The 23,566-nt window shown below is 44.3% G+C and overlaps 1 protein-coding gene across 1 annotated transcript in view; it reads left to right on the top strand.

The window, feature by feature from the left end:
* The window catches only part of MTMR7 (myotubularin related protein 7), an 87,047-nt gene that overhangs the window by 9,030 nt on the left and 54,451 nt on the right, over positions 1 to 23,566 (top strand). Inside the window, exons 2-3 of the mRNA XM_006015856.2 lie at positions 17,700 to 17,822; positions 18,078 to 18,240. Coding sequence (XP_006015918.1) covers positions 17,700 to 17,822; positions 18,078 to 18,240 — 286 coding nt within the window. The remainder of the gene's footprint in view (positions 1 to 17,699; positions 17,823 to 18,077; positions 18,241 to 23,566) is intronic.

Here is a 23,566-nt window from a genome sequence, read left to right as displayed (position 1 = left end):
TGCCCCCCCGCCCCCCACTCCTTCCCTCCCCTCCTCCCCTTCCACCACAACAGATTTACCAGCTGGAGGCAGCTGTATCGAACATCGTAAAGGAACCAATCACCCATTTATAACATTGCTCCTATGGGAAAATATGTTCCAAGTTATGACATTTCAACTTAAGACGTTGTTTTCAGGAACTAATTGTGTTATAAGTCTGATGACTGCCTGTATATATTTGTATTTGAAATCTCTGGGAGCATCGAGACGAGCACGCATGGGCAGCAAATTACCCCAAGTGAGGTAGGGGAGGTTGAGGCCCAGCAGCCTCACCTGGGGTCCTAGGGGCTTCCCAGGGCAGTAGTGGCACTGATCTGGCTGCTCAGAGCCTGGCTCTGGCTGGTCAGGCTCCACTTCTGGTGGCGCATGCTGCTGCTGCGTTCACCATGCTGCTTTTTTTTAGTGGCGGGTTTTTTGACACCGGGATCTCCCAGTGTCAAATTTTGTCACCATGATGCAAATTAGCAGCACGGTGAACGGGAGCATGTGCGCCGTGTGTGGTTTGTGGCACCTTAAACAGCTTTGAGGCACCGCAAGCTGTACATGCACGCTCATCTGGACATGGTCTCTAGGTCTATCTTGTGAATCATGTTTGTACACTTAACAACACTAACATTGCATGGCACCCCACTACACCCTTGAAAGGATCTCAAGACACCTCAGGGTACTGTGTCTCCGTGGTTGAGAGTCACTGGCATAGAATTAGCATATCAGGCTCTACACTGTCCTCCACCACAGAATCCCATGGTATAGCAGATGTTCAAATTTGATTTTCACACACTTCTTTACTCTCAAATTATATTTTTTTCTGGTTTGATTATAATGTCATTTTTTCCTTATAATGGCCCATCTAAATATCATGCTTTTCCCACATTGTGAGAAATTGCTCCCTTGTGAGATCTGTATTACTGACTCACTGTATTAATTGAAAAAACACTTCAGTTTTTTTTTTATTCATAGATGTTACTCTTCCTGGTTCCAGTCATTGTAAATACTGAGAATCTCATTCACTGGTGAAAGCAGTCTCATAGTATAGAATACATATATTGCCACCACCTTTTCATTCACTGTATCAATACCTGTTGCCAAACACTTAAAATGGTACTGCATATCAGAAAAGTTCTTGTTGAAAGGGTGAGCTCTATAAATTAGAATGACAAACAGGCAACAAGTGAATGTTGTGAACACAGAGATGTTTTGAGAGTTGATAGGATGTTTCTGTTACAATTCTGCCACCAAACTGAAAAGAGAACAGAAATGATTTCCTTCCTCCTGCTGGAATGGACCTCGTTCCGGAAACTGCTGAGCAATCCCTTGTTCTAAAATACACACTAAGTATACTCTAAAACATACTGCTGGGGAGCTAAATGTGAGGGATTTAAAAAATGTATTTTCCCCAGGAAGAAGGGGTGGGGAATCTCATACAGGAGCTTTACTCCCTCATTCTAGGTGTTAATTATGCTACAGTAGTTGAATTCTGTTTATCCTTTCAGAAGACACTATAAACAGTGCTAGCAAGTGCAGTAAGTGGCCAACAAGAACGGGTGCTTCTTTTCCTGTTTCCAGTTATGTGAGAGGATTTTTGTTTGAATCAGGCAAGAAATTAATAGATTCTCCCATAGCTTTCTAACTTTTCCCCCTCCCTCATGCATTTGTAGTTGGAGTTTACCAGGCTAAGAGAGAATATTTTGTGGGTATATTAAGTTGAGGTATGTGAAATGATAATATAGCAAGGTACAATGTGTGTAGAAAAACTGGGGGTTTTGCTTTTTTTATTTTAAAATGCATTCCCTCCCTTTCCCCAACCATTTCTGACTTTTTCTCTCCCTCTCTATTCCCTATAGATAAGTATAAGTAAGCTAAGACGTAGGATAAGCTTTAACATTTTATTTTAGGTAGTAAGTTTTATTTTTCTCTCCCCTCTTTGCAAATAAGTTCCCTGCTATTTTGATATCGATACCCACTGTTTTATAAGTGATAATTATTATGTTTGTACTGCTTTTATGTTGTGTGATTACTGTTTTAGGCCTCTTTATGTAAGTTAGCGTAAGTCATGCCAAGTTTCCATTTTGCATGTCAAGCCTCCATCTTGTGTCCTCTGCCCAGGCATCCCCTGTGTTGCAACTGTATGATTCACGTACCCCTCCCATGTAAATTGGTTCCCGGACGAATGAGAATGATTGGGAATGATTGAAATACAATGGTAGCAGGCCTCTACTTGTACTATGTGGCATCGCAGACACATCTGAAGTGCCACGTGCCGCACATTCAGGTGTTCTTCATGCTGCAAGGTAGCACAATGGGGAGGTTTTTTGATCTCAGGAAATCACGGGCTCAAAAAAACCTATGCAAAAAAAGGTGGGCAGCACACACGGGGGCAGTGTACACCGCCCAAAACTGGAGCCTGGCTGTCCGGGGCCACCCTCCAGCTGCTGGCCAGGTTCTGAGCAGCAGGATCACGGTGGTTGCAGCCCTGGGAGGCCCTCAGGACTCCAGGTAAGTCTGCTGGGGCCAGCACAGTGCTGACCTCAGCCTCCCCTGCCCCACCTGGAGTAACCTGCCTTGCGCCAGAGGGCATGTGGCACAAATGTTCCCTGGGGACAAGAAGCAGTAGCACACCTTGTGCTGGCAGGATTTCACAAGGTGTGCTGCTGCGTTTTGTCCCCAGGGAAACAAACATCCATGCTTGTGTGGATGTGGTCACTGGTTGCATCTACACATGCACTTTACTGCAGAGTTGACTAATTAGCTCTTAGTAAAGTGTCACTGTCTACATGTGTGCCAGTATTAGGGTTCAGTAAATTGATTAACTCCACCCTAAGAGGGTACTGTTGTGGACATTACTATCTCATGGCGGAGTAATTAAGTGTGAAATACATGAAATAAAAATGCATGAAATGAACTGCATGTGTAGACAGTGACAATGGCGGGTTGGGGCATGAGGCTGCTAAAGTGAGAGGGCTGACTGCCACATGGCTCTGCGTTTTAGCACTCTCATGCCCCAGCCAGCTCCTCCATTGCCCAATGCCACCACTTGGAGCCTGGTGCTGACCCCCTGAGCCTGCTGCCAGCCTGGGTCTGCTCTGCTGCTGTCCCAGACACGTGTAGATTCTGTGCCTGGGAGCAGCTGACTCTCGTTTAAACTGCTCTGGAGTTTATTGCATCGCGTTCATTCCATGTGTAGATGCACCCACTTTGAATGACGTGGATCATTATTAATATTTGCTTTTTGACGTCTTTGTGGTGCTCCCTTCTCTGAGACAAACCACAAAATATGGTACTTCATATAGGTTTTCCTGTAAAAATGTTCTTGTTCACTTTTATTTATAAAGCAAACCCCAAGCCTGAATCTCTTGTTGACCAGGAATCTCTTGCTGTGCCAGTTTTAGTCATGGGACTCTGTCCAGAGTAGGAGGGTGGTACCCAAAGCAGAACCTAGATTGAGGATGAGACAGATATCTCTTTTGTAGAGGATCATTTAGCATTCATGTATTCAGGCATGGTATTTGACTTGAGAGTAGAAATGGTGGCTGGGGTACGGTGTAGAGTGGTTGAATTGTCTGACTGCGGCTCCAGAAGCATGAGTTTGAGCCTTACTTCAGATGTTTGTTAAAGGTTTCTCTTCAATTAATCTACTTGGAAATAGGTACCTTTTCACTCAAGTGGGCAATCAAAAGTGGGTAGATGTGGTACTAACTGCATAACTCCCTCATGTACTTTTGGCTGTTGCGTGCCTTAACCAAGCTGACTTGATAGGCTGTTTGGCTTTCACAGACCACTGCCTAAGCATGGTAGTTGAAATTGGATCATATTCTTGTTTTCCTTTACCAATTTCTGAAAAACCACAATAATAATCTCTACTCTGTTTTGTAAGTATAGAGTCAAATCCCAATATCCTTACTCATGCTTTATTCAGTTCTTATTCAGGGAAATTCCTGTTGAAGCCAATGGAATTTTACTGGAAAACAAATGGAACAGGGTTCTTGGGGGTTGATCTGATAGGATGGAGTGTACCCTCAGCAAGTTTGCAGATGACACCAAGCTGAGGGGAGCAGTAGATATGCTGGAGGATAGGACTCGGATTCAGCGTGACCTAGACAAATTGAAGGATTGGACTAAAAGAAATCTCATGAGGTTCAATAAGGAGAAGCGTAAAATCCTGCACTTTAGATGGAATCATCCCATATATCGGTACAGGCTGGGGACTGACTGGCTAAGCAGCAGCTCTGCAGAAAAAGACCAGAGGGTTACAGTGGACAATAAGCTGCATATGAGCCCACAGTGTGTCCTTGTGAAGAAAGCTAATGGCATACTGGGCTGAATTAGTAAAAACATTGCCAGCAGATCAAGAGAAGTGATTATTCCCCACTAATCAGCAGTGGTGAGGCTACATCTGGAGTACTGTGTCCAGTTTGGGGCCCCTCATTACAAAAAAGATGCGGACAAATTGGAGAGAGTTCAGTGGACAGCAATGAAAATGGTTAGGGGACTGAGGCATATGACTTCTGAGAAGAGGTAGAGGGAACTGGGCTTATTTAGTCTAGAAAACAGAAAACTGAGGGGGATTCGATAACTGCCTTCAACTACCTGAATGGCGGTTCAAAAGAAGATGGACTAGACTGTTCTCAGTGGTGGCAGATGACAGAACAAGGAGCAACGATCTCAAGTTGCAGTAAGGGTAGTTTAGGCCGGATATTGGGAAAAGGTTTTTCACTAAGGAGGGTAATAAAGGACTGAAACTGAAACATAAAGGGGGCTATCTGTACTTTGACATATTAATTAGCTAGGTTGTATATTGCTGAAGACAGAATTTTGTGACCTATTTGTAAACCCTGTTAGTATGTAAGCTGCAAGAGGACGTAGTTTCACAACTCAGACTTTGACAGATGTTAAAGGGAACAGTCTGAGACAGCATGGTGCAGGTGGCACATAAACAAGTGAAACGATTGGCTGGTATGGTACAGCGAGCAACTTCAAAGATTGCCAGGAAACCATGTATAAATTCGTAGAACATAAACTGAATTGTGAAATGTGATTGGCTCATTTGAAGGTGATTAGTTCACTCTCAAAACCACAACAGCCCACCTTCAATAGACTATAAAAAGCCTAAGCTTCTGAAGCAAGTTGGAATCACTGGAAATTCACTTAACAGTGCTCATTTAACAATTTACTGAAGTATTCCCCAGGATATCCTAGATGCTTGGCTAGCAGACCCTGGGAATCCTACCACTGAAGTCTTCCTATCCTACTTGCAGCTGCACTTGCATGGTATGTGACACTGTTTACTGGGCAAGTTTGTAGTTTGTAAGTAAAATCAAGCCGATTACCAGAATGGTTCCTTGGTCTTAAACACCACTCCACCCACCAATAACAAAGCTATTCCCAGTATCCCTAACAGTAAAGGGTATCCAGGGAAGTTGTGGAACCTCCATCGTTGGGGGTTTTTAAGACTTGGCTAGACAAAGTTTTGGCTGGGATGATATATTTGGGGATGGTCCTGCTTTGAGTAGGGCGTTGGACTGGATGACCTCCTGAGGTCCCTCCCAACCCTAATTTTCTATGATTTCCTGGCAACCACTGGCTACCAGAATTCCCAGTATCTAAACATGTAACAACTTCACGTTTTATTTATATCATGGAGGGGCGGGGTGAGGCATATTTTGCTTACTACAGTGTTGACAAAAGAAACGGGGACAGTTTTAAGGACAGCCTTTGAGCGGGACCATTCAGTAATAGTAATTTTTTTTCAATTTGGCTGTTAGTTTACCTAATTCTGCTTTCTTTCCAGATGAGTAGTTTCAATGAATATTTCCCTGGTGAAAGCAAATGGCAGCAGCTGCAATAGAATGGGTGACAGAAGGGTCCTCCACTTTGGGTTTAGTTTGTGAACTGGAAAAACTTGCAAAATTTGTGAGAGTGGTAACCATCAGGGTGGCTTTGCCTGTTGTAGTCCAAGTGAAACATGCTCAGGTCTGTTTTTTGAATCAAAATGCAGCCCACATTATTTTAACTCAAAGTGTTATTGAGTTATTTATAGAGTTATAAACTACATGAAAAATAGCCAACCCTGGGCACGTCTACACATTCATTAATATATTTTTGCTAATGCATGTTAAATTTAGTACCTCCATTGTGACATAGTATAAAAAGGTGCATTAACCTATTTTAATGTGCATTAGTAAAAGCACACATTTTTGTGACACTTTAATGTGCATTAAAATAGGCTAATGCACATTAAAGTGCATGCGTAGATATGCCCTTGACATTATGCTGACGTAGTAACAATGTCCTCCCTTATCAGCATTAGAAAAAAGTTCTTTCCTTCATTCTCTTACATGTAATGTATAGTTACGTATCAGGTACAAGAAGCATATAATGCAAATACCAATGTTCATCCCCCCCACCTCCCCTCAAAAATTCTGTGTTAAGGGCAAAAGCCTATTAGTATACAGAAATGTATTCAGGCACAAATAGTATTCTGGCACATTAATTTCTTTATAAATATTATCTATCCTTGCAGTCCTTACTTAAGTAAAAGCCCCACTGAAGTTGATGGGAGTTATTCCCAAGTAAGGTTTTGCCCATACTTTTCCCTAATACAACATCTTTTTTTCCTGAATGAACTCCCAGTGACCTTGTTTATAAGTCATTTGTCATGTTTATTTTCTTGCCTTACATCTGTTCATAATTTACTTTCCCTTTATCTGCTATTTTGCTTTCTTTTTCTCTCATCTGTGTTGCATTGAAAATAGCAATTCTGTTCAACTTTATTTATACTCATGGCAAGGGTCATAATACCAAATATAGATCCCTTAACTTGCCTTTTCCTTAAGCTACACATGCTCTGTTAAGCCTACAACATCCACAGTCATCAAGAAAAAATAAATTATGGGACATTAGTTTAAAAATATACATGACTGAAGTTTATTTAGGGTTTTTTTTTTAAGTTTTATTTAACTCTCTCCATCTCCACTGCTTTTTGTGAGTATTCCCAGCTCCCTTCTATGCATGTTGGCCTGGCTGGGTTTTTGGTGTTTTACCTGGCATTGCACAGCTCTTCTCCTTTTTACATGGCCCTAGATGGTTTTAGGCAAAGGATCAGAGCACTCTCTGCACAGTTTGACCTATATTTTGTGTCACACCCCCTCAATTTTCTAATACTCCAAAGAGGGTGTAATAGAAAATAGAGTCTATGGCACTAAAAAGAGTTTTTGGACTTAAATTGTTAAGTACGGTAATGACTACAGTTCCCGTTCTGAATTTGATATTACATTTATTTGTAATTCTATTCTAAAAACTTATTTTTCAACATGCTACTGTTTTGTGTTGTTTTTGATGAGCTCAGTTGAGCCCTTCTTATCTTATCCAAAGCAGTATTATTCTGTGCCCTCACTCACTCAGAATATTACCATTCTTTTTTCCCATTTAGACCATTTACAAGATCCTATTTGGTTTGGCTTTCCCACTGTGATTCTAACTGTGAATGGGAAGAAGGAGATCTATGTTAGGATTCTTTGATCAACTAAATGAAATCCAAGCTTGTTACTGGGTTTCTGTCTACCTAAAGAAGAAATCCACTTCTCTCACAGACAGTTTGAGCAAATGGGAATGAAGGAGAAGTGTGATTGGTTTCACATTGCATCCACATGTAGAACAACCTGGGCCCAGAACAAAGCTGTAGCACAACCCCCTGCACCCACCCTCCCAGTTACTACCTCAGCTGTGTCATTCTACTGTATTCATTACAAGGCTGTAATTAGTAGAGACCAATGAAAGGAGTAGTGCCAAAGAAGTACTTTTATGTAGTTCCAACCCCCATGCAAGCGCATGAATTAAAAACAAAGGAACATAGGAATGGGGGCGGGGGGTGGCAGATCCAGGGGATTGCAGTGGTGAGGTTGCACTCTCTTTTAATTCCTGAAGCAGGTATAAGAAGGAGATATTTAGCTCTTCATCAGGGCGGTGGGGCAGGTAGTGGCTCTGACAGAGTTGGCGCAGCTCCCCCCAGACTGTCTTCAACTTGATGCTGGTCAGACCTGTTGCAGTGGTGGCAGACCTGTTGCACATCGGGGGTGAAGGGGAGTGTGGGGCGGAGGAGTAGTAGGCCCTGGGCAGAGCAGGGTGATGGATTTACGTTAGCCTCCAGAGAGTGGTAGTGGCAGTGGTGTTACCTGTCAAGGCTTGTGTTCCTCACTCTCCAGCTGCTGCTCCTGTGGGTTGGATGCAGGCATGGACTCTGAGTGTGGCGGCTGGGGAACAGGATCCCCATACACTGGTTATAGCAGCACCCACAGCACAGACTCCCCAGGTGCCACCCATCTGGCATCCACCCAAATTGGTGCTTGAGGCTTAGGCCCCACTTGCCTCCCCCCAAGACACACTATTGCTCACCCCCAGTTGCAGCAGCCAGAGCCCATGTCTGCACCCAAGCTGTAGCAGCAGCAGCTGGAGTGTGAGGAACCCAAGCAGGTAACACCACCGTTACTACTAGTGTTGCTCTATAGAGGCCAGCATAATACTCCACCTCTCCACCTGCTCTACCTAGGGTGCAGAAGCTCACAAGATCCAGGTGAGGGAGAATTGGGCAGTGGGGATATGCAGGACTTTGGATACATGCCCCTCCTCCCCCAATATCCCACCATAGGGCAGGGAAGAGAGTGCTTTTAGTTCCCTAACCCATTTTCCCTCTTATCTGTGGGGTGCTCCAGGGTGGCTGAGTCTGGAGCTCTGTCATTACCCAGGGCAGAGAGCTCAGCCCTGTCCCCCTTCAGTGGGCTAGCATGGGGTTGCATCCCCCCTTCTCTAAATCCTAAATCTGGCCATGCTGGGAGGGACCGTATGGGCATCAAATCCCTGTCATTGCAGGCAATCGTCTCCTGTAATCCCTTTATGGATTGAGCAAATTTAATTTTACAACTATGAAAGGGATTACAAGAACAATTTCAAACAATGTAAATGTTCCACATTGACTATATGATATGATACTATAAGACCCTTTCCATATTATCACGCTATATTAGAATAATTTAAATCTGAGTAATGTGGATTTCCAGTAATATTCCAGCAATGACTTTTGCATCTTTTTTTAGTTTAGATTTAAGCATGGTCTTTATTTAGCACAGTTTACATGCCCTTTGGGAACAGTGTTAGATACACTAAAATAGTTCCTGGGGGCTAGCTTATTAACAAATCTGTTTTCAAAAGAAGTTTATATTTGTGCCACTGCAGCCAAAACTTGTCATGCGGCATGCAAGACCTAGCCAAGACTAATGGATGAATCGTGGGTTTTGGAGTGTTTTTTTTAAATAAAGCTGGTTTCTCAGGTCCTCACTAATTTATCTCTTCCTTCATGGAGTTGCTGTACTCACTGAAGGCATTGGGTGTAAGGAATGAGTAAATACTGACTAAGGATGATCATTTCCCAACCTCACACATGCCATACTTCTATCTTGTTTGAATGATATGGCAAAAGACATCTTCAGCTTTTTCTGTTCCACGCCCAGCCACTCCAAAGCTCTGAAAATTCTAATATATAGTTGGATTTGTTCAAGGACAGACACCAAAAATTTATAACATTTTATAAATTATATTCATTTTAATGAGGTGTACTGTACCACAGATACCTATTAGCAACTATTCCTATTTGCTTAGTCCTAATTTTATTTTATTTATCTCTCTGTTTTCAAAACCCCAAGAATTTAGATCTTTAACACTGGCCATTCTCAGAATAGATCTGGCATTAACAATACTGTACCTATCATATCTACTTTTAGCTGGACATGCTCAATTTTTTTAAATTGTAGATGATTTTTAGAGTGGTAACTTAGAAATACTTTATGCCTCAATCTCTTTTTTGCATTTCTTTCCATTTTTGTGGCATCTCCTGTTTTGCTTTTTACTGAATGTTTACTGAGTTTACTGACTTTATGCTGAGTTTCTTCCATTGCTTTTCTCTCCGTTGTGTGACCTCTGACGTATTTGGTCCTGGGAAAAATGATCCCTGTTTTCTAGCAGTTTTATTTCATTAAAAAAACCATCAAAAAAACAGTTTGTAACTGGGTAGTGGGAGAAGACTTGGTTTTCACTAACTGCCTTGAGCATTTTTCTACCAAACTGGCATTGTGTGGTTTGGAGGGCATCTGAATATGATTGTTATGATTTCTTTTCATATTATTTAAAATGGAATAATATATTTGAGAGTCTGTATATTCTATGGATGCTGTTCTTAGTGGTGATGGCATTCTATGTTTTGCTTTAATGCCTCAAATTTCACTTAAACCTTGCATATATAATATTATATTATATTATGAATACATTCCTTCTAGTGTGACCACTGGTGGCAGCTTGGTTAAGATATTTCACTGTAGCATTAGAGGTGTGAGTGAGTCTTCTCCAAGCTCATGCTGTAGGCCACCCACAGTCAATGTAGCTGTAAATGGATACCAAATAATTTGTGCTGGTGACCCAGAGAAGGCTGGATGTGGAGAATATTTTATAGAAAAAAATGTATTTTGATTTCAAAATTGCTGTTGATAGAGAATTCACTACAACCCCAGATTAAGTGGTTCCGGTGTCTAAATGCCATCATTCTTAAAAATATGTAATTTCTTTCTAGTCTGAATTTATCCAGTTTTAACTTCCAGCTACTAGATATTATCAGACTGTGGATAGTCAGGTTCAAGAACCCTTCATTTTCAAATATCAGCTCACTGTGCAGATACTTATAGACTGGGATTAAGTCACCTTTTGACCACTTGTTTGTTAAACTAAGGATATGCATCTTTGTTGAGTCTTCTATGGTAAGGGACGTTTTTGATTCCTTTAATCAGTCTTATGGATCTGAACCCCTTTTTTAATCTATCAGCAGCCTTGAATTTTGGATGCCAGAAGTAAACACAATATTGTGGGGGTGGACTTGTCCACACCAAATAAAAAGGTAATGGAAAGTCCATACTCCACTCAAGAATCCCCTGATGAGGGATACATAAAAGGATCACATTAGTCATGTTAGCTATTTAGTCTGGAAAGCTCACATTTTCAAGTCCTTTTAGAAGTCTTTGTATAGAGTCCCCTTAGTATTGTCTAAAATATTTCTTGCTAGATGTATAGCTTTACATTTGGCTGTATTAAAATATGTATTGTTTGCTTGCTTCAACTTGACTAGGTGATATGACTTGCATAATAGCAGTCACCTATCCTCATTATTTATTCATTTCCGAATCCAGTGGTTCTCAACCTTTTTTGTACCAGGACCCATTTGTAAACATTGATGACCAGTCCTGACCTGTTGCCCCCAGCCTCCCAGTGCATGGGGCAGGAGGTGGGTGTGTGGGACATGGGGGCCCCAAGCAGCCCCTTGCAGGCTGGACCTTTGCCAGTCTGCAAGGGAAAAGCCACAGTTTCCCATGTTTTTCTCCTTTAAAGGAGAATCAATTTTTAAAGTTTGTTGGTCCATTTTTAAAGTTTGTTTGTGACCTTTCATGTATTCTTGCGACCCATTTTTGTCTTGCAAGCCATGGGTTGAGAAATGCTGCCCTAATCTTTATGTCATCTGAAAATTGTATCAGTAACAGTTTTATGTTTTTTTCCAACTCACTGATCAAAATATTAAATAATATATCACCACAAAGAGATCCTTTTGAAACTTTGCTTAAAATATGCTCATTTGGTGATAAGGATTCCCTGCTTTCACTTATTTTGACACGTGTTGGTTAACAATTAACCATTTTAATCCATTCATTAACACCATTTTGAGTTCATATCCTAGTGTCTGAAACAAGGGGTGCATGGGGTATGAGGTCTGATGCCCAAGGAATGTACCCTTATAATAATTTATAATGTGTGTAAATGGGGGGAGGTGGGGGGGAATGCAAACAACTGTTAGAGATGTCAGACTTAAAGGGAAGAAACAAAGTAGGAAAAAATAATGCTGTCTAGGTTGGGGGACTAGGAAAAAGGAAAGGCTTGATTGGCTGTTTCTTCACCTTTAGTAATAGTAAATAGTAAAGCATTTATGAGACTAGTGTAGCCATATAAATGGTATTCCAGGCTATTTATGTGAATTTTAGATCCTACTAGCCCAGGGGCAGGCAAAATATAGTTTACAGGTCAGATCCGGTCCACCAGGCACTTTCATTGGCCTGCAGTGCCCACCAGTGAATGGTACCCTGCCCAGCCCTTCTGCCCATGAGTGTGGGAATGAGGCACCCATATATACACCCCCCCAACAGGGGCAGGCAGCGACAGCAGCAGTAGCAGCAGCAGGCAGGGGCACTCGGGGCGCTTCTGCCCAGCACCAGTGCCTGGTGGCATGTGGCCCTGGCCAGCAATGCACGTCATGGTGAGGAGCACAGCCCCCGCAGGGCTGTCTCTATTGCTGGCACTCCCCGCCGTGTACACATAGTCCCAGCACCCACATGGCACAGGAGGGAAGCCCCACGTGCTGGAGCCGGCTGCTTTCCCTGCCCCCTGCTGTGGGACAGAGGCAGGAAAAGCAGCTGGCTCCAGAATGTGGGGCTTCCTTCCCTTCCCATGCTGCGTGAGTCTGGGGGCTGCATGTGTTTAGTGGGAAACACTGGCAAGACTAAGAATTTATTTTTGAGTTATGCAATCACCCCTATATACAGCATGCAAACACAAATCATGACAAAAATATTTTTTGTAATAAAATTAAGATATGTTACAGTAGGTGTTTGACTTCTAGTGTATGGCTTGGTTTTTTTCTGGTTCTAAGAGGGCAACCCGCCCTCCCAAAAGGAGCATTTTTAGGGGACAAGGGGAGAGACTTCCAATGCCAAAGGTCAGTGGTTAGGGGTGGGATTTTTGGTCCCAAGATGGCAACGAGGGGGTGGGGCAACTGTCAAGGGGTGGGGCTACCTATGTGGCCCTCAAAAGCTCACCAAGCCTTGTTAAGTGGCCCTCCACCCAAAATAATTGCCTGCCCCTGTACTAGCCTGTAGAAAGACATGCAACTCTGTGCAAGTTGCCAAATGGAGGAGGAGGAGAGCAGCCCCTACAGCTTTTGGTCCAGTAAACTCATGCCTGAGGCACTTGTCCAGAGGTTGGGAAACTTAGGTTTTCACCCAAAGGGCATTTGAGCTGACATCTCCCACTTTCTAGCAAAGTTCCCTAACACCATGCCATGGGGCTTGGCAGGGCCAGAGCAGCCTAAACTTCTGTTGAAGCTGGTGCGCTTGGCAGTTGAGAGGATTCAAGCCAGAGGCGCCAGCTTCAGGAGGAGGGGTAGAGGTGGTCTTTTCTATGGTCTTGGAAGCTTCCTTGTAGAGTTCCAGGCTGCTCTTAACCAGACCTGCCACCCTGAGAGAGTGTCCTAGCTACTGGACCAAAAGGTAGGAGTTACACACTTTCTCCATTGTTAGTTGTGACTATTACACTGGGGACATACATGCATACCTACCTAAGTCAAACACGAGTATAAGTGCAGGTTACTCATGTGCAAGTTATACAGTAGGGGCTAGGATCTAAACAGCTGCATAAGTATCTCAAAAAGCCAGTTAACTGACTAAAGTTAGCCACAAAAATACTTGCCCAAAAGAAGGAGTTGGATTTGGACCTTCACTTTGTGAAGCGCACTTCCTATATATCTTGGACTTCTCAAAAGAATGTATTCTGGAGACTGATGTTTTGGAATTAGGCCTGAGGAAGTATGAATGTCAAGGTGGGAGGGAGGCAGAGATGGCAGGGATAGGGCAATGGGAAAGAAACATCAGGAGCAACACCTCAACCAAAAGACTTTCTTTCTTAAGAGACGGTGTGTCAAGTGGCAGTGAAGTGGAGTGCAGATACAATGATATTCAAAGATGGATCTATGAGCTGACCCAGTAAACGGCAGTTCTTATGATAATAGCACTACAGAAACCTGTTTGAGCTTGTTATGGATTGTATCCTCACACAATGGTTGACTACCATCAGAAGCACAACCTGCACCTGATGTGTGGTACTTGTCTCGAGCCAGATTCCCTCAGGTGTGACATTAGGCCAGAAAGACACAACAGAAGACTATCTCCTGACTCCTCCTAGGAGTGCACAGTCCTACTGCAGGTGGGGATTATGGGGATTATGCATTTTGCATTGGTTGTGGTAGTGTAAGCCAGCTGTTGCGGGCACACCTGTAAGACAAGTTAGACGGGGTGGAAGGGAAGGACCAGCCGACAGTAATGAGGCAGATGAAAACCAGGGACTTCTTGGCTGGCTAGTGCCCATTAGCCCCCTGAGGAAAGGAAGTCCTGATGCTGAATCAGTACTTTGGGATTCTTAATAAAGACTTTTCTGTAACCCTGACTGGGGATTTATGGTCTGTCCAGGACTTTCTGAAGAAAGGGGAGGTATACAGGATATGTATGGGTGTTCACTCACTTGTATTTTTTTTAATGCTAACTGTGAAAGGGATGGACTTGCACAGACCCAGCTGGAAGGCTGAGTTTCTGACAGCTGGACTTTGTGGTGGACTGTCTGGAGTATAGGCTGCATGATTTTAAAGCCCTGTCATGCTTTTGGTGGGTGCCATGAGTGGTTAGGGGAGAACACTGCAACACAAGGCTACATCTCTGAAGCAGAGGTCAACTAAGTATCTAAAAATGTTGGGTCTCTTTTTAATAAATAAACTTTGTAGGCAAAAGTGTGAGGGGAAAAATGACCATAGCAGATAAAGGAGATTTAGGTTCATGTCACACTGCCTAAACATGTCTTGTCATGTATAAAATATTTTACTTCTATAGGAGTGACTACTACATGCAAACTTGCATTTATAGGTATTCTTGTTATGCTTTTATATTTGTCTTGCTGTTTTCTTGTGTATCTGATTCACATTATCATTTATATGTTACTTTTCATGTTGAGGCAAGTGTCCACCTTTATTTATGTGGTGTGGCTGTGGTAATGTTGAAATTTGTGTGTGTCTAATTTTAGTCCCTTTGCGGTTATATACCACTGATCTACAAACCAGTAATGCTTTAGCTACCTAGAAGCAGGGCTGTCCAGCTGGTGGCCCATGGACCACATGCAGCCCCTGACAGGTTAACTTGTGGCTGTCCGGCTCTCAGACCAGGTGCCACACCCCACACGGCTTCTGCAGCTGCTGTCAGTGGGCTCCCACTTCCTCCTCCAGTTTCCACTTCCTGCCCCTACCTTAAATGCAGGGTGGAGCAGAACAGCGTACAGGGCTGAGAGACAGCCCATGGCCAGGAGGTTGGGGGAACAGGGCATAGAGACACAGTTGCAAAGTTGGAGGGGCAGTGCATGCAGTGCTGTGCAGCATAGTGATGCCCTCTGCATGGCACAGCAGGGAGTAGGGAAGCTATGCAGCAGGGCAGGGGGCAGCATGTGGCCTGTACAGCATGCAGCCTTGGGGGACATGTGCTTGATGCCCCTGCAGCCAGACCTGCCTGCCTCCACTCTCCAGCCCCACTAACCTCCAGTCTCTTTCCTCTCATGCCTTTGAAGCTATTGCTGTGATACCAGGGTCCCTGGAGGCGGAGAGTAGCTTCTGTGGTGCTCCCTCCTTTTGACTCTGTCCTTGAGCTTCTTTGCCCAGACTTATTTGGGGGGTTCTCTATGCATCCCCAAAGGTGCTTCCCCTCTAAGGCAGCCCCACAACAGGCCTCAAAGCACTTGTTAGGGTTTCAGCCATCCCAGCCTTGGCCTCCTTTTCCTCTGGCCACAGGTTTACTGTCTCAGACCTTGGCTCATAGGCCTCAGACTTTCATGTCTCTGCCCAGAGCAGGTCTCACCCTGCAGAGCACCCCTAGCACCTTGTCACATGGCCTCCAAACCTTCCCCACCCAAACCACAGGTCAAACCTGAACACAAAACATCAAGCAAAACAGTTCCAACTCAAATGTAAACCCTTCCATGGGTCTCTGTTTCCTTTGGCCCTCCTACTGAGGCAGGCTTGTTTCCCCAGCCCACTGGGTACCTTGCATGGGTGGCCATACTCCAACCTATAGTCAGTTCTGTTCAGTGCTCCTTGGCTTGAGATAGCCAGGGTCAGACTGCCCCTTCCATGTCTAGAGGCTGGGCTTATATGCCCCAAATCTGGCCCAGTTCTGGTCATCTGATCCAGTTTGCTGCTCCCAGGGATCAGGTGTTGCTGGTTCCCTCAGCTGTCTGTGGCCAGTGGGTCAATTTACACAGTGACTCCCATCTGCTGCCTCTTGCCATCGGGCTTTCTGCCATCTGCCCCAGCTACACTCCTTCCTAGTAACAAAGGTTCCTTGTTACATTGCATCAAACAACAATCATTATGTCCCCAGGATGAAATTCATGCCTCACTGTAGTCGCACAGAATTCCAGATCAGGCCTTTCTGTTTGGGTAAATCCCTGCAGGACAGAACATAGACTTTGGGATATGGACACAGCTGCTGTTAAGCTCCATGGGAATTGTAGGTGTTAATCTGAGGGCAAAATATAGTTCTAAATATACTCATCCTTTTTGTTTAAGACAAGGAATACAGTAATTAATTTCTTTGCACAAAATCTTTAGGAAGGGACCGTTACCAGATACATTGTAACATTTCTGTATTTCATTCAAGGAGTCGCTTATTTTCTAGGGCTGTGCAAAATTTCGCCACCAGTTCTGTTTCGATTCTGTTTTGAGGTTGAAACAGCAAAATTGTAATGGAACAGATATAGTTGAAACAGCCTCGAAACAAAACAAGGCAAGTCAAAATGTTTTGCTGTTTCGACGCTGTTTGGATGTTTCGCCCATAGGTTATAATGGGGAAGGTTGAAACAGCCTATAACATTGTCATTTCTGGCCAGATTTGGATGAAACTTGCAGGAGTGGTAGCCCCCATGGAGGCCACAAAGCCTGCCAAGTTTCAAGGAGATAGGTGCAGGGGTTTGGGGGAAACTGCACCTCAAGCTGTGGATAAGCAAAACTCATGACATGGGTGACCCTGTGTGTGTTAAGGCACAGCAGGTTGAAAGCTGCAGGCCTGCTAGCCCCTGCTGTGGCCATGAAGTCTGCCAGCTGTCAAGGAGATAGGTGCAGGGGTTCTGGGGCCCTGCACCTGTGGCTGCTGACAGGCAAAACTCATGTCATGGGTGCTTGTGCAACTGTGTCTGTCTTAGGGCACGGGGTGGGGGGAAACTGCTGCAGCCACAAAGCCTGCCAGCTGTCAAGGAGATTGGTGCAGGGGGGGGTCTGGGGCACCAGACCCCCCCTCCCCCCTAGCTGCTCACAGGCAAAACTCATGACATGGGTGCTAGTGCAACTGCTGCCTCTCATCAGGCAGCAGGACTGAAGATCCCCCATTACTTTCCACCACAGACCTGGGGGTAATAATTGACCACAGTATGAACATGAGCCCGCCATTTCTATTCAAAACAAAAGTCGAAATGAAACACTGCTCTGTTGAAACATCGAAACGCTGGTCGAAATGGAATGCTTCTGTTTCGCACAGCCCTCTTATTTTCCTCACTTTAGTATAAACTCAGGACGTGTCTTAAAGCTTATAAAAATGGAAAAACCTCTGAAATTTCAGTTTTCTTGTTTGAGTGGATAAAATATTATATGTTTTAGTGTAAAAAAAACTTCTGATTGCCTTTTGTTAGTGGGTGTCAGTCTTTTTGCCTATAGAACTTGATTTCACGTCTTAATTTAAATCTTGTCTGTGTTCTTTTCTCATTTCTCTGTTTAGGTGGAAAATGTCCGTTTCATTGATCGTATATCTTCTAGGAAAGCTGCATTGGGAACCTTATATTTAACAGCTACCCATGTTATCTTTGTGGAAAACGTTTCTGAAACTCGGAAAGAAACCTGGGTATGGTCACATACTAGAACTAATTTTTTGTGAACTTGTAGAAGAAATAGGACAGGAGATATGTTATTATCTTTTTCACATAAAGCGGGAAGTGGTTAGAGGAAAATAAAACTATAAGAAGTAGGTTAGGAGGAGTTCCTGAAACATCCCAGGATGCTGTAATTTTGGCCATGGAACATCATTATAGGTTAAGGATTATTTCTTCTTACTCCAAATCATTATTGTTTACCATAACAATTTTTTATTTGTTTTCAGATTCTTCACAGCCAAATTTCCTCTATTGAAAAACAGGCAACAACAGCTACTGGCTGCCCTTTGCTGATTCGCTGCAAGAACTTCCAGATCATCCAACTCATCATACCTCAAGAGAGAGACTGCCATGATGTTTACATATCTTTAATACGCCTGACACGGCCAGGTACGGGTGGGGGAGGGGAGTGCAGTGATGGAAGCTAAGCAGATCGCTTGACTAAAACAACTTGCAGACAAATGCTACCCTATAAATTGAATATATGAGTTTGTGTTCAAAGCTGTTAAGTCCCATCATCCCTATCAGGAGAAGGACAGTGTCTGCTTACTGTCTTCCTAAAAGAAAGCTCCCTGCAATAAAGAGGGAGGCATAATTTGACAATAAGTGCTAGTGAATGCACATGGAGAGGGACAACTAATTAATCTGTAGAATTTACAAAACCAAGGGATTATATATTATCTATATAATCATTTCTTACCAGCACATAGTAAAGGGAAAGCCCTGGCATAACACAGTTTTATCCCTTATGCAAAATTCTTGTGGAACTTAAAACTTTCCATAATTTCTGTTGAGTGGCTCAATCATGGAGAAGCCAAACGTAATTGCCCAGCAGTGGAATGAAAATCCAGTTGTGAACCTCTGTACAATTTGCTATGATTAGTATTACATTCGGGCTTTCACTGAATGGAGATAGCTCAGTGGCAGAGCTTGGAAGAGATCTCCTTGCCTTTTTTTATTTATTTCAGCTCCTGACAGATGACATTAGTCTTCCCAGCTGCTTGATGTGTTTGGCCCAGAGTAGAGGGTGAATTCATTTTTCCCTTTTTTGAACTCTGCAGTTCTACACACAGCCAGAATTCATTGGTCCATTGTTCATTTTAATAATGTTCTTGCATCCTAGCTGTAAAATACAAAATATTCTCTATCTTGTTTTTAAACTTTAAAAATATAGAAAAAATGTTAAAGAAATATTAAATACAAAATACTTGGATGTTTTAGTGCTCCTATTCCTTGTCTGTCCATTGCATTTTCATTTCTACAATGTGTAGGTTAGGAACACAGTGTCCTTGAGAACATAATAAAAACTGAATTAGAAATATTATAAGTAAATAAATTATGATCGTTCCAAAGAGCCCCAGAATTGCGGGCCCCAATATGCACTGGGGAAGAAAAAAGAACATTCTTGTCCTAAGGGACATAAAATATGCTAGAGGACACACATGTATGTAGAAAGGTGCTTCTGCACTTTGCTCTTTTGGGAGAATTTATTCAAATGTGGAGAAAAAGGTACTGAACTTGATGGTATATTGTTAAAACAACGGTTAGTGTTGAGAGTAGGTAAACTAGCTTAACACCGCTCTTTTCTAGCAAGGTATCTGCTAGGAAATTTTGGGAGACCTGATTTTGCAGCATTCATGGTAGTGTAATGTGAATTACTTTGAATAATGTCTGTTTAAAATATTGCATTTATAGCCCAGAATCTATGAAAAAGCTACAGGATTTCATAACTCAAATAAGCACTTAACATTTTAACTCTGCATATGACATAGATTTCTAAAAATCTGTGAACAGCTTCATCGATGGTGTTGTAAAAGAATATACATATTTAACTGTAACTGGGGAGGACTGTGAATTTGTGTTTTGACCTAGCTGTGTATGGAATCAGAACATTTCCAAATCTAGAACATGCTACCAGATTCAAAATCCTTAATTCAAGTTCTATGTAGAGGCTCAAAATGATCTTCAAGGTGAGAATGCAAATATTGTATTTGAGTATAAAATCTACTCCTATGTGCTTGTACTCCTGTTCTGAGAACCAGTTCATAAGGATGCTGGATATGAGCTGATTTGATGCAAGTGATCAGGTACATAACTGAAGGTCAAACTCTGCTTCTTTAACATTGCTTGAATCCTGTGTAAAGGATGCATTACACAACACTGACAACATCAGTATTGATCCTTCTTTTGCTGCAAGAAAGTCAGTTTCTCTGGTGTGTTTTTTTGGGAAAAACTGAATTGCAAGTTAGAACTGCAGGTGAACTTGGTAAAGTGCTTACTGTAGTTGGAATCCCAGTGATATATGCAGGACTGCATATAATTAAGTATGCTAGATAGTACATGATAAAAATAAGTGCAGGGTTTTTTAAATTATTATTACCTGTGGGTCAAATTCAACATCTGATTGATACCTGCATAAACTAGATTAATTCCTCTGGCTTCAGCACTGCAGCACATGTACATGCACACTGGGAAAATGAAAATAACCGGAAACAGTCCTATGCTAAGGCAGGAAAGAAAGTCCATACTGGGTATGTCTACGCATGCATTTGATCTGTGAATAGACTACTCACAAGTAAACACTCCTGCACATGCAGGGAAGCAGGAGCGGATTTGCTGCTAATGGCAGCAAGTCTGCTCCAGCTTCCTGGAGCCCTGCAGTGGGCCCCGCTCCCCATGAGTACTAGCTTAGGGGCTGGCAGGGAGTACCAGGCCAGGAGACAGCTGGCTTCTGGCCAGGGCTGGGATATTGCTCTCTGCCCTGAGGGGTCTGCCTGCTGCTAGGGCAGGGACAATATCCCCCTACCCTGGCAGCAGAGAGCTCCCTGATCAGGAGCAGGGGACTTGGAAAAAGCTGCAGGGGAGGGGCAGGTCCCAGTCCCCTGCCCCGATCCACTGGTTGGGCAGTTAGTAGCTGGCTCTGTGCTAGCTACCCCGCTGATGGATCGGGGCAGGAGGCTGGGACCTACCCCACCCCTGCAGCTCTTTCCCAGTCCAGGACACCGATCACCCGATCAAGACACAGGGCTGGGACCTGTCCTTGACCTGTCCCTGACTATGTCACCCTGCCACGGCAGCAGGGAACTCCAAGTCCCTCTCTCAGAGATCACGATTGGGAAGCAGGGGCTGGGAGATCCTTATCTCCTAGCACCCAATTCATGATTGGGGAGCAGGGAGCTCGGAGATCCTTATCTCCCAGCTAGAGCTCCATGGTTGTGGGGCTCAGGCTGGGGGACCCTTTTCCCCCAATGCCAGCTCCACAACAGCACTGGGACGTTCTTAGGTCCCAGCCCAAGCTCTGCGAGGTGACTGGAGCCTGGGCAGAGACAGCAGGGAGCTCCAAGCCCCCTGCTCTGAGATGGCGATTGGGGAGCGGCGGCTGGAAGATCCTTATCTTCTAGCCCCCACTTCCCCATCATGACCGTGAAGTGGGGGGCTGGGAGATCCTTATCCTGCAGTGAGCCCGAGCCTTGTGGTCATGGGGCTAGCACTGGGAGATCCTTGTCTCCCAGCCTGAGCCCTGCAAGGGGCTCAGCCTGGAAGATAAGGATCTCTCAGCATTGGCTCCACTGTCGCAGAGCTGGCGCTGGGAGATAAGTCTCCTAACCCAAGCCCCATGACTGTGGAGCTCAGGATGGAAGATAAGGATCTGCAGTCGTGGAGCTGGCAGGGGCTGCTGATTCTATTCCCTGCTCAGCTCCGGAACTGGGCAGGGAAGAGGCTGAGGAGTTTGTTCCTCACTCAGCTCCGTGAGTGCGGAGCAAGTGGTGGGAGATAAGGGTCTCCTATCAGTGGCCCTGCTGTGGTGGAGCTGGCACTGGGAGATAAAGATCTCCCAGTCCCTGCTCCCCGATCACAATCTCTAGTGGCACGATCTCTGCCCAAACTCTAGTGGCAGAGCCCACCCCAGCAGCAGGCAGCTCCCAGGGGCAGGAAGCAATCTTGTCCCCCCGGTGGATGGCTGACTGGGAGCAGATTTGCTATTGCGCCATTACTAATCAAAAGTAAATTTGCTACTTGCATTTGCAGGTAGCAAATTTACTCACAATTAGCAAGGTTTATTGTGTAGTAAGCATGTGCCCATGTAGATGCCCTTGCTTACTGCACAGTAAACCATGCTACTGTGCAGTTAAGGATCTTGTGTAGACATGCCCACTGCATAGTAAACTACGCTACTGCTGAGTATGCAGCAAAACCCCCAGTTTTTCTTTTTCTTTTTCTTTTTAAATGCATTCCCTCCCCTTCCCCAACCATTTCTGACTTTGTCTCTCCCTCTCTATTCTCTATAGATAAGTATAAGTGAGCTAAGACATAGGATAAGCTTCAGCATTTTATTTTGGTAGCAAGTTGTATTTGTTTAGTTTTTTCTCCTTCTTTATATTGTATAATTATTATGTTTATATTGATTTTTACTGTTCTATATTACTGTTTTACTGGTACTATATGATTTAGGCCTACATATGTAAGTTAGCATAAGTCATGTCAAGTTTCCATTTTGTTTGTCAAGTCTCCATCCTGTCCCTAGGCCCAGTTGTGTAACCCATGACTCACACCTACCCCTCCTATGTAACTTGGTTCTTGAATGAATGGGGATGAATGAGGGTGCTTGAGAGACAATAGCAGTAGGTCTAAAAATAGCTCCCTCTGAATGACCGAACCATCAACACCAATACCTGGACCAATAACCCAGCCCTTGGAACCACCCTTAGCATTCAAGAAACAAAAGACGAGGCAACCCACCATTGTGCCAAGGCTGCACATGCTCACTAAGAACACATGGAGCCCTCTGGGACAGGCCCTCCCTATAGGAGATCAGAGGTAGTCTGCCCCATAAAAGGGGTAGTGAAGACTGACTCTTTGGGATGCCCTCTCCATCTGGGCCAGCACCATGCCACACCACCTATCCACCCAGAGGCCCTGCCGGTGTACAACACCTCTGGACAACACCTACTGGACACAGACCCCTTTCCAGCCTGGATAGATAGCTATCACCTCCCACTCCCTCTTCAACCAAGGACTTGGACTCTGCTTCTCTTCCCTACCTGGACTCCAGCCCTTCCACTGAGTCTCTTTCTCCTACTGCCATTGTGAGTGCTTGTGTGTGTGTGTGTGTGTGTGTGTGTGTGTGTGTGCGTGCGCGCGCGCGTGTGAACCAATAACGTCATGGGGCTGTGTAGTGTGTTGTCTGTTTAATAAACCTGTTATTTGGACCCCTGAGTTGGGTTTTGCTTTACTATGGTTCAGCCCTGCTCCAATCTTAGTTTCATAGTTTCTAGGGGTGGAGGGGACCTGGGCAGATCATCTAGTCCGACCCCCTGCCATGGCAGGAAAGAGTACTGGGGGCAAACGACCCCAGCAAGATGGGCATCTAACCTCCTCTTAAAAACCCCCAGGGTGGGAGCCTGCACCAGCTCACTTGGAAGCTTGTTCCAGACCCTAGCCGCCCTGACCGTGAAGTAGCGCCTCCTGATGTCCAACTTAAACCTTCCCTCCTCCAGCTTGTGACCGTTATTCCTGGTCACTCCTGGCGGCGCTCGGGGGAACAGGGACTCCCCCAGTGCCTGTTGATCCCCCCTGACTAGTTTATAGCAGGCCACAAGATCCCCCCTCAGCCTTCTCTTCTGGAGGCTGAACAGGTTCAGGTCCCGTAACCTTTCCTCATAGGACCTGCCCTGCTGTCCCTTGATCATGCGAGTGGCCCTCCTCTGGACCCTCT

Source organism: Alligator sinensis, unplaced genomic scaffold (genome assembly GCF_000455745.1).
Source record: "Alligator sinensis unplaced genomic scaffold, ASM45574v1 scaffold528_1, whole genome shotgun sequence".
In the NCBI taxonomy this organism is placed as follows: Eukaryota; Metazoa; Chordata; order Crocodylia; family Alligatoridae; genus Alligator; species Alligator sinensis.
This window is presented reverse-complemented; position numbering and strand designations above follow the sequence as displayed.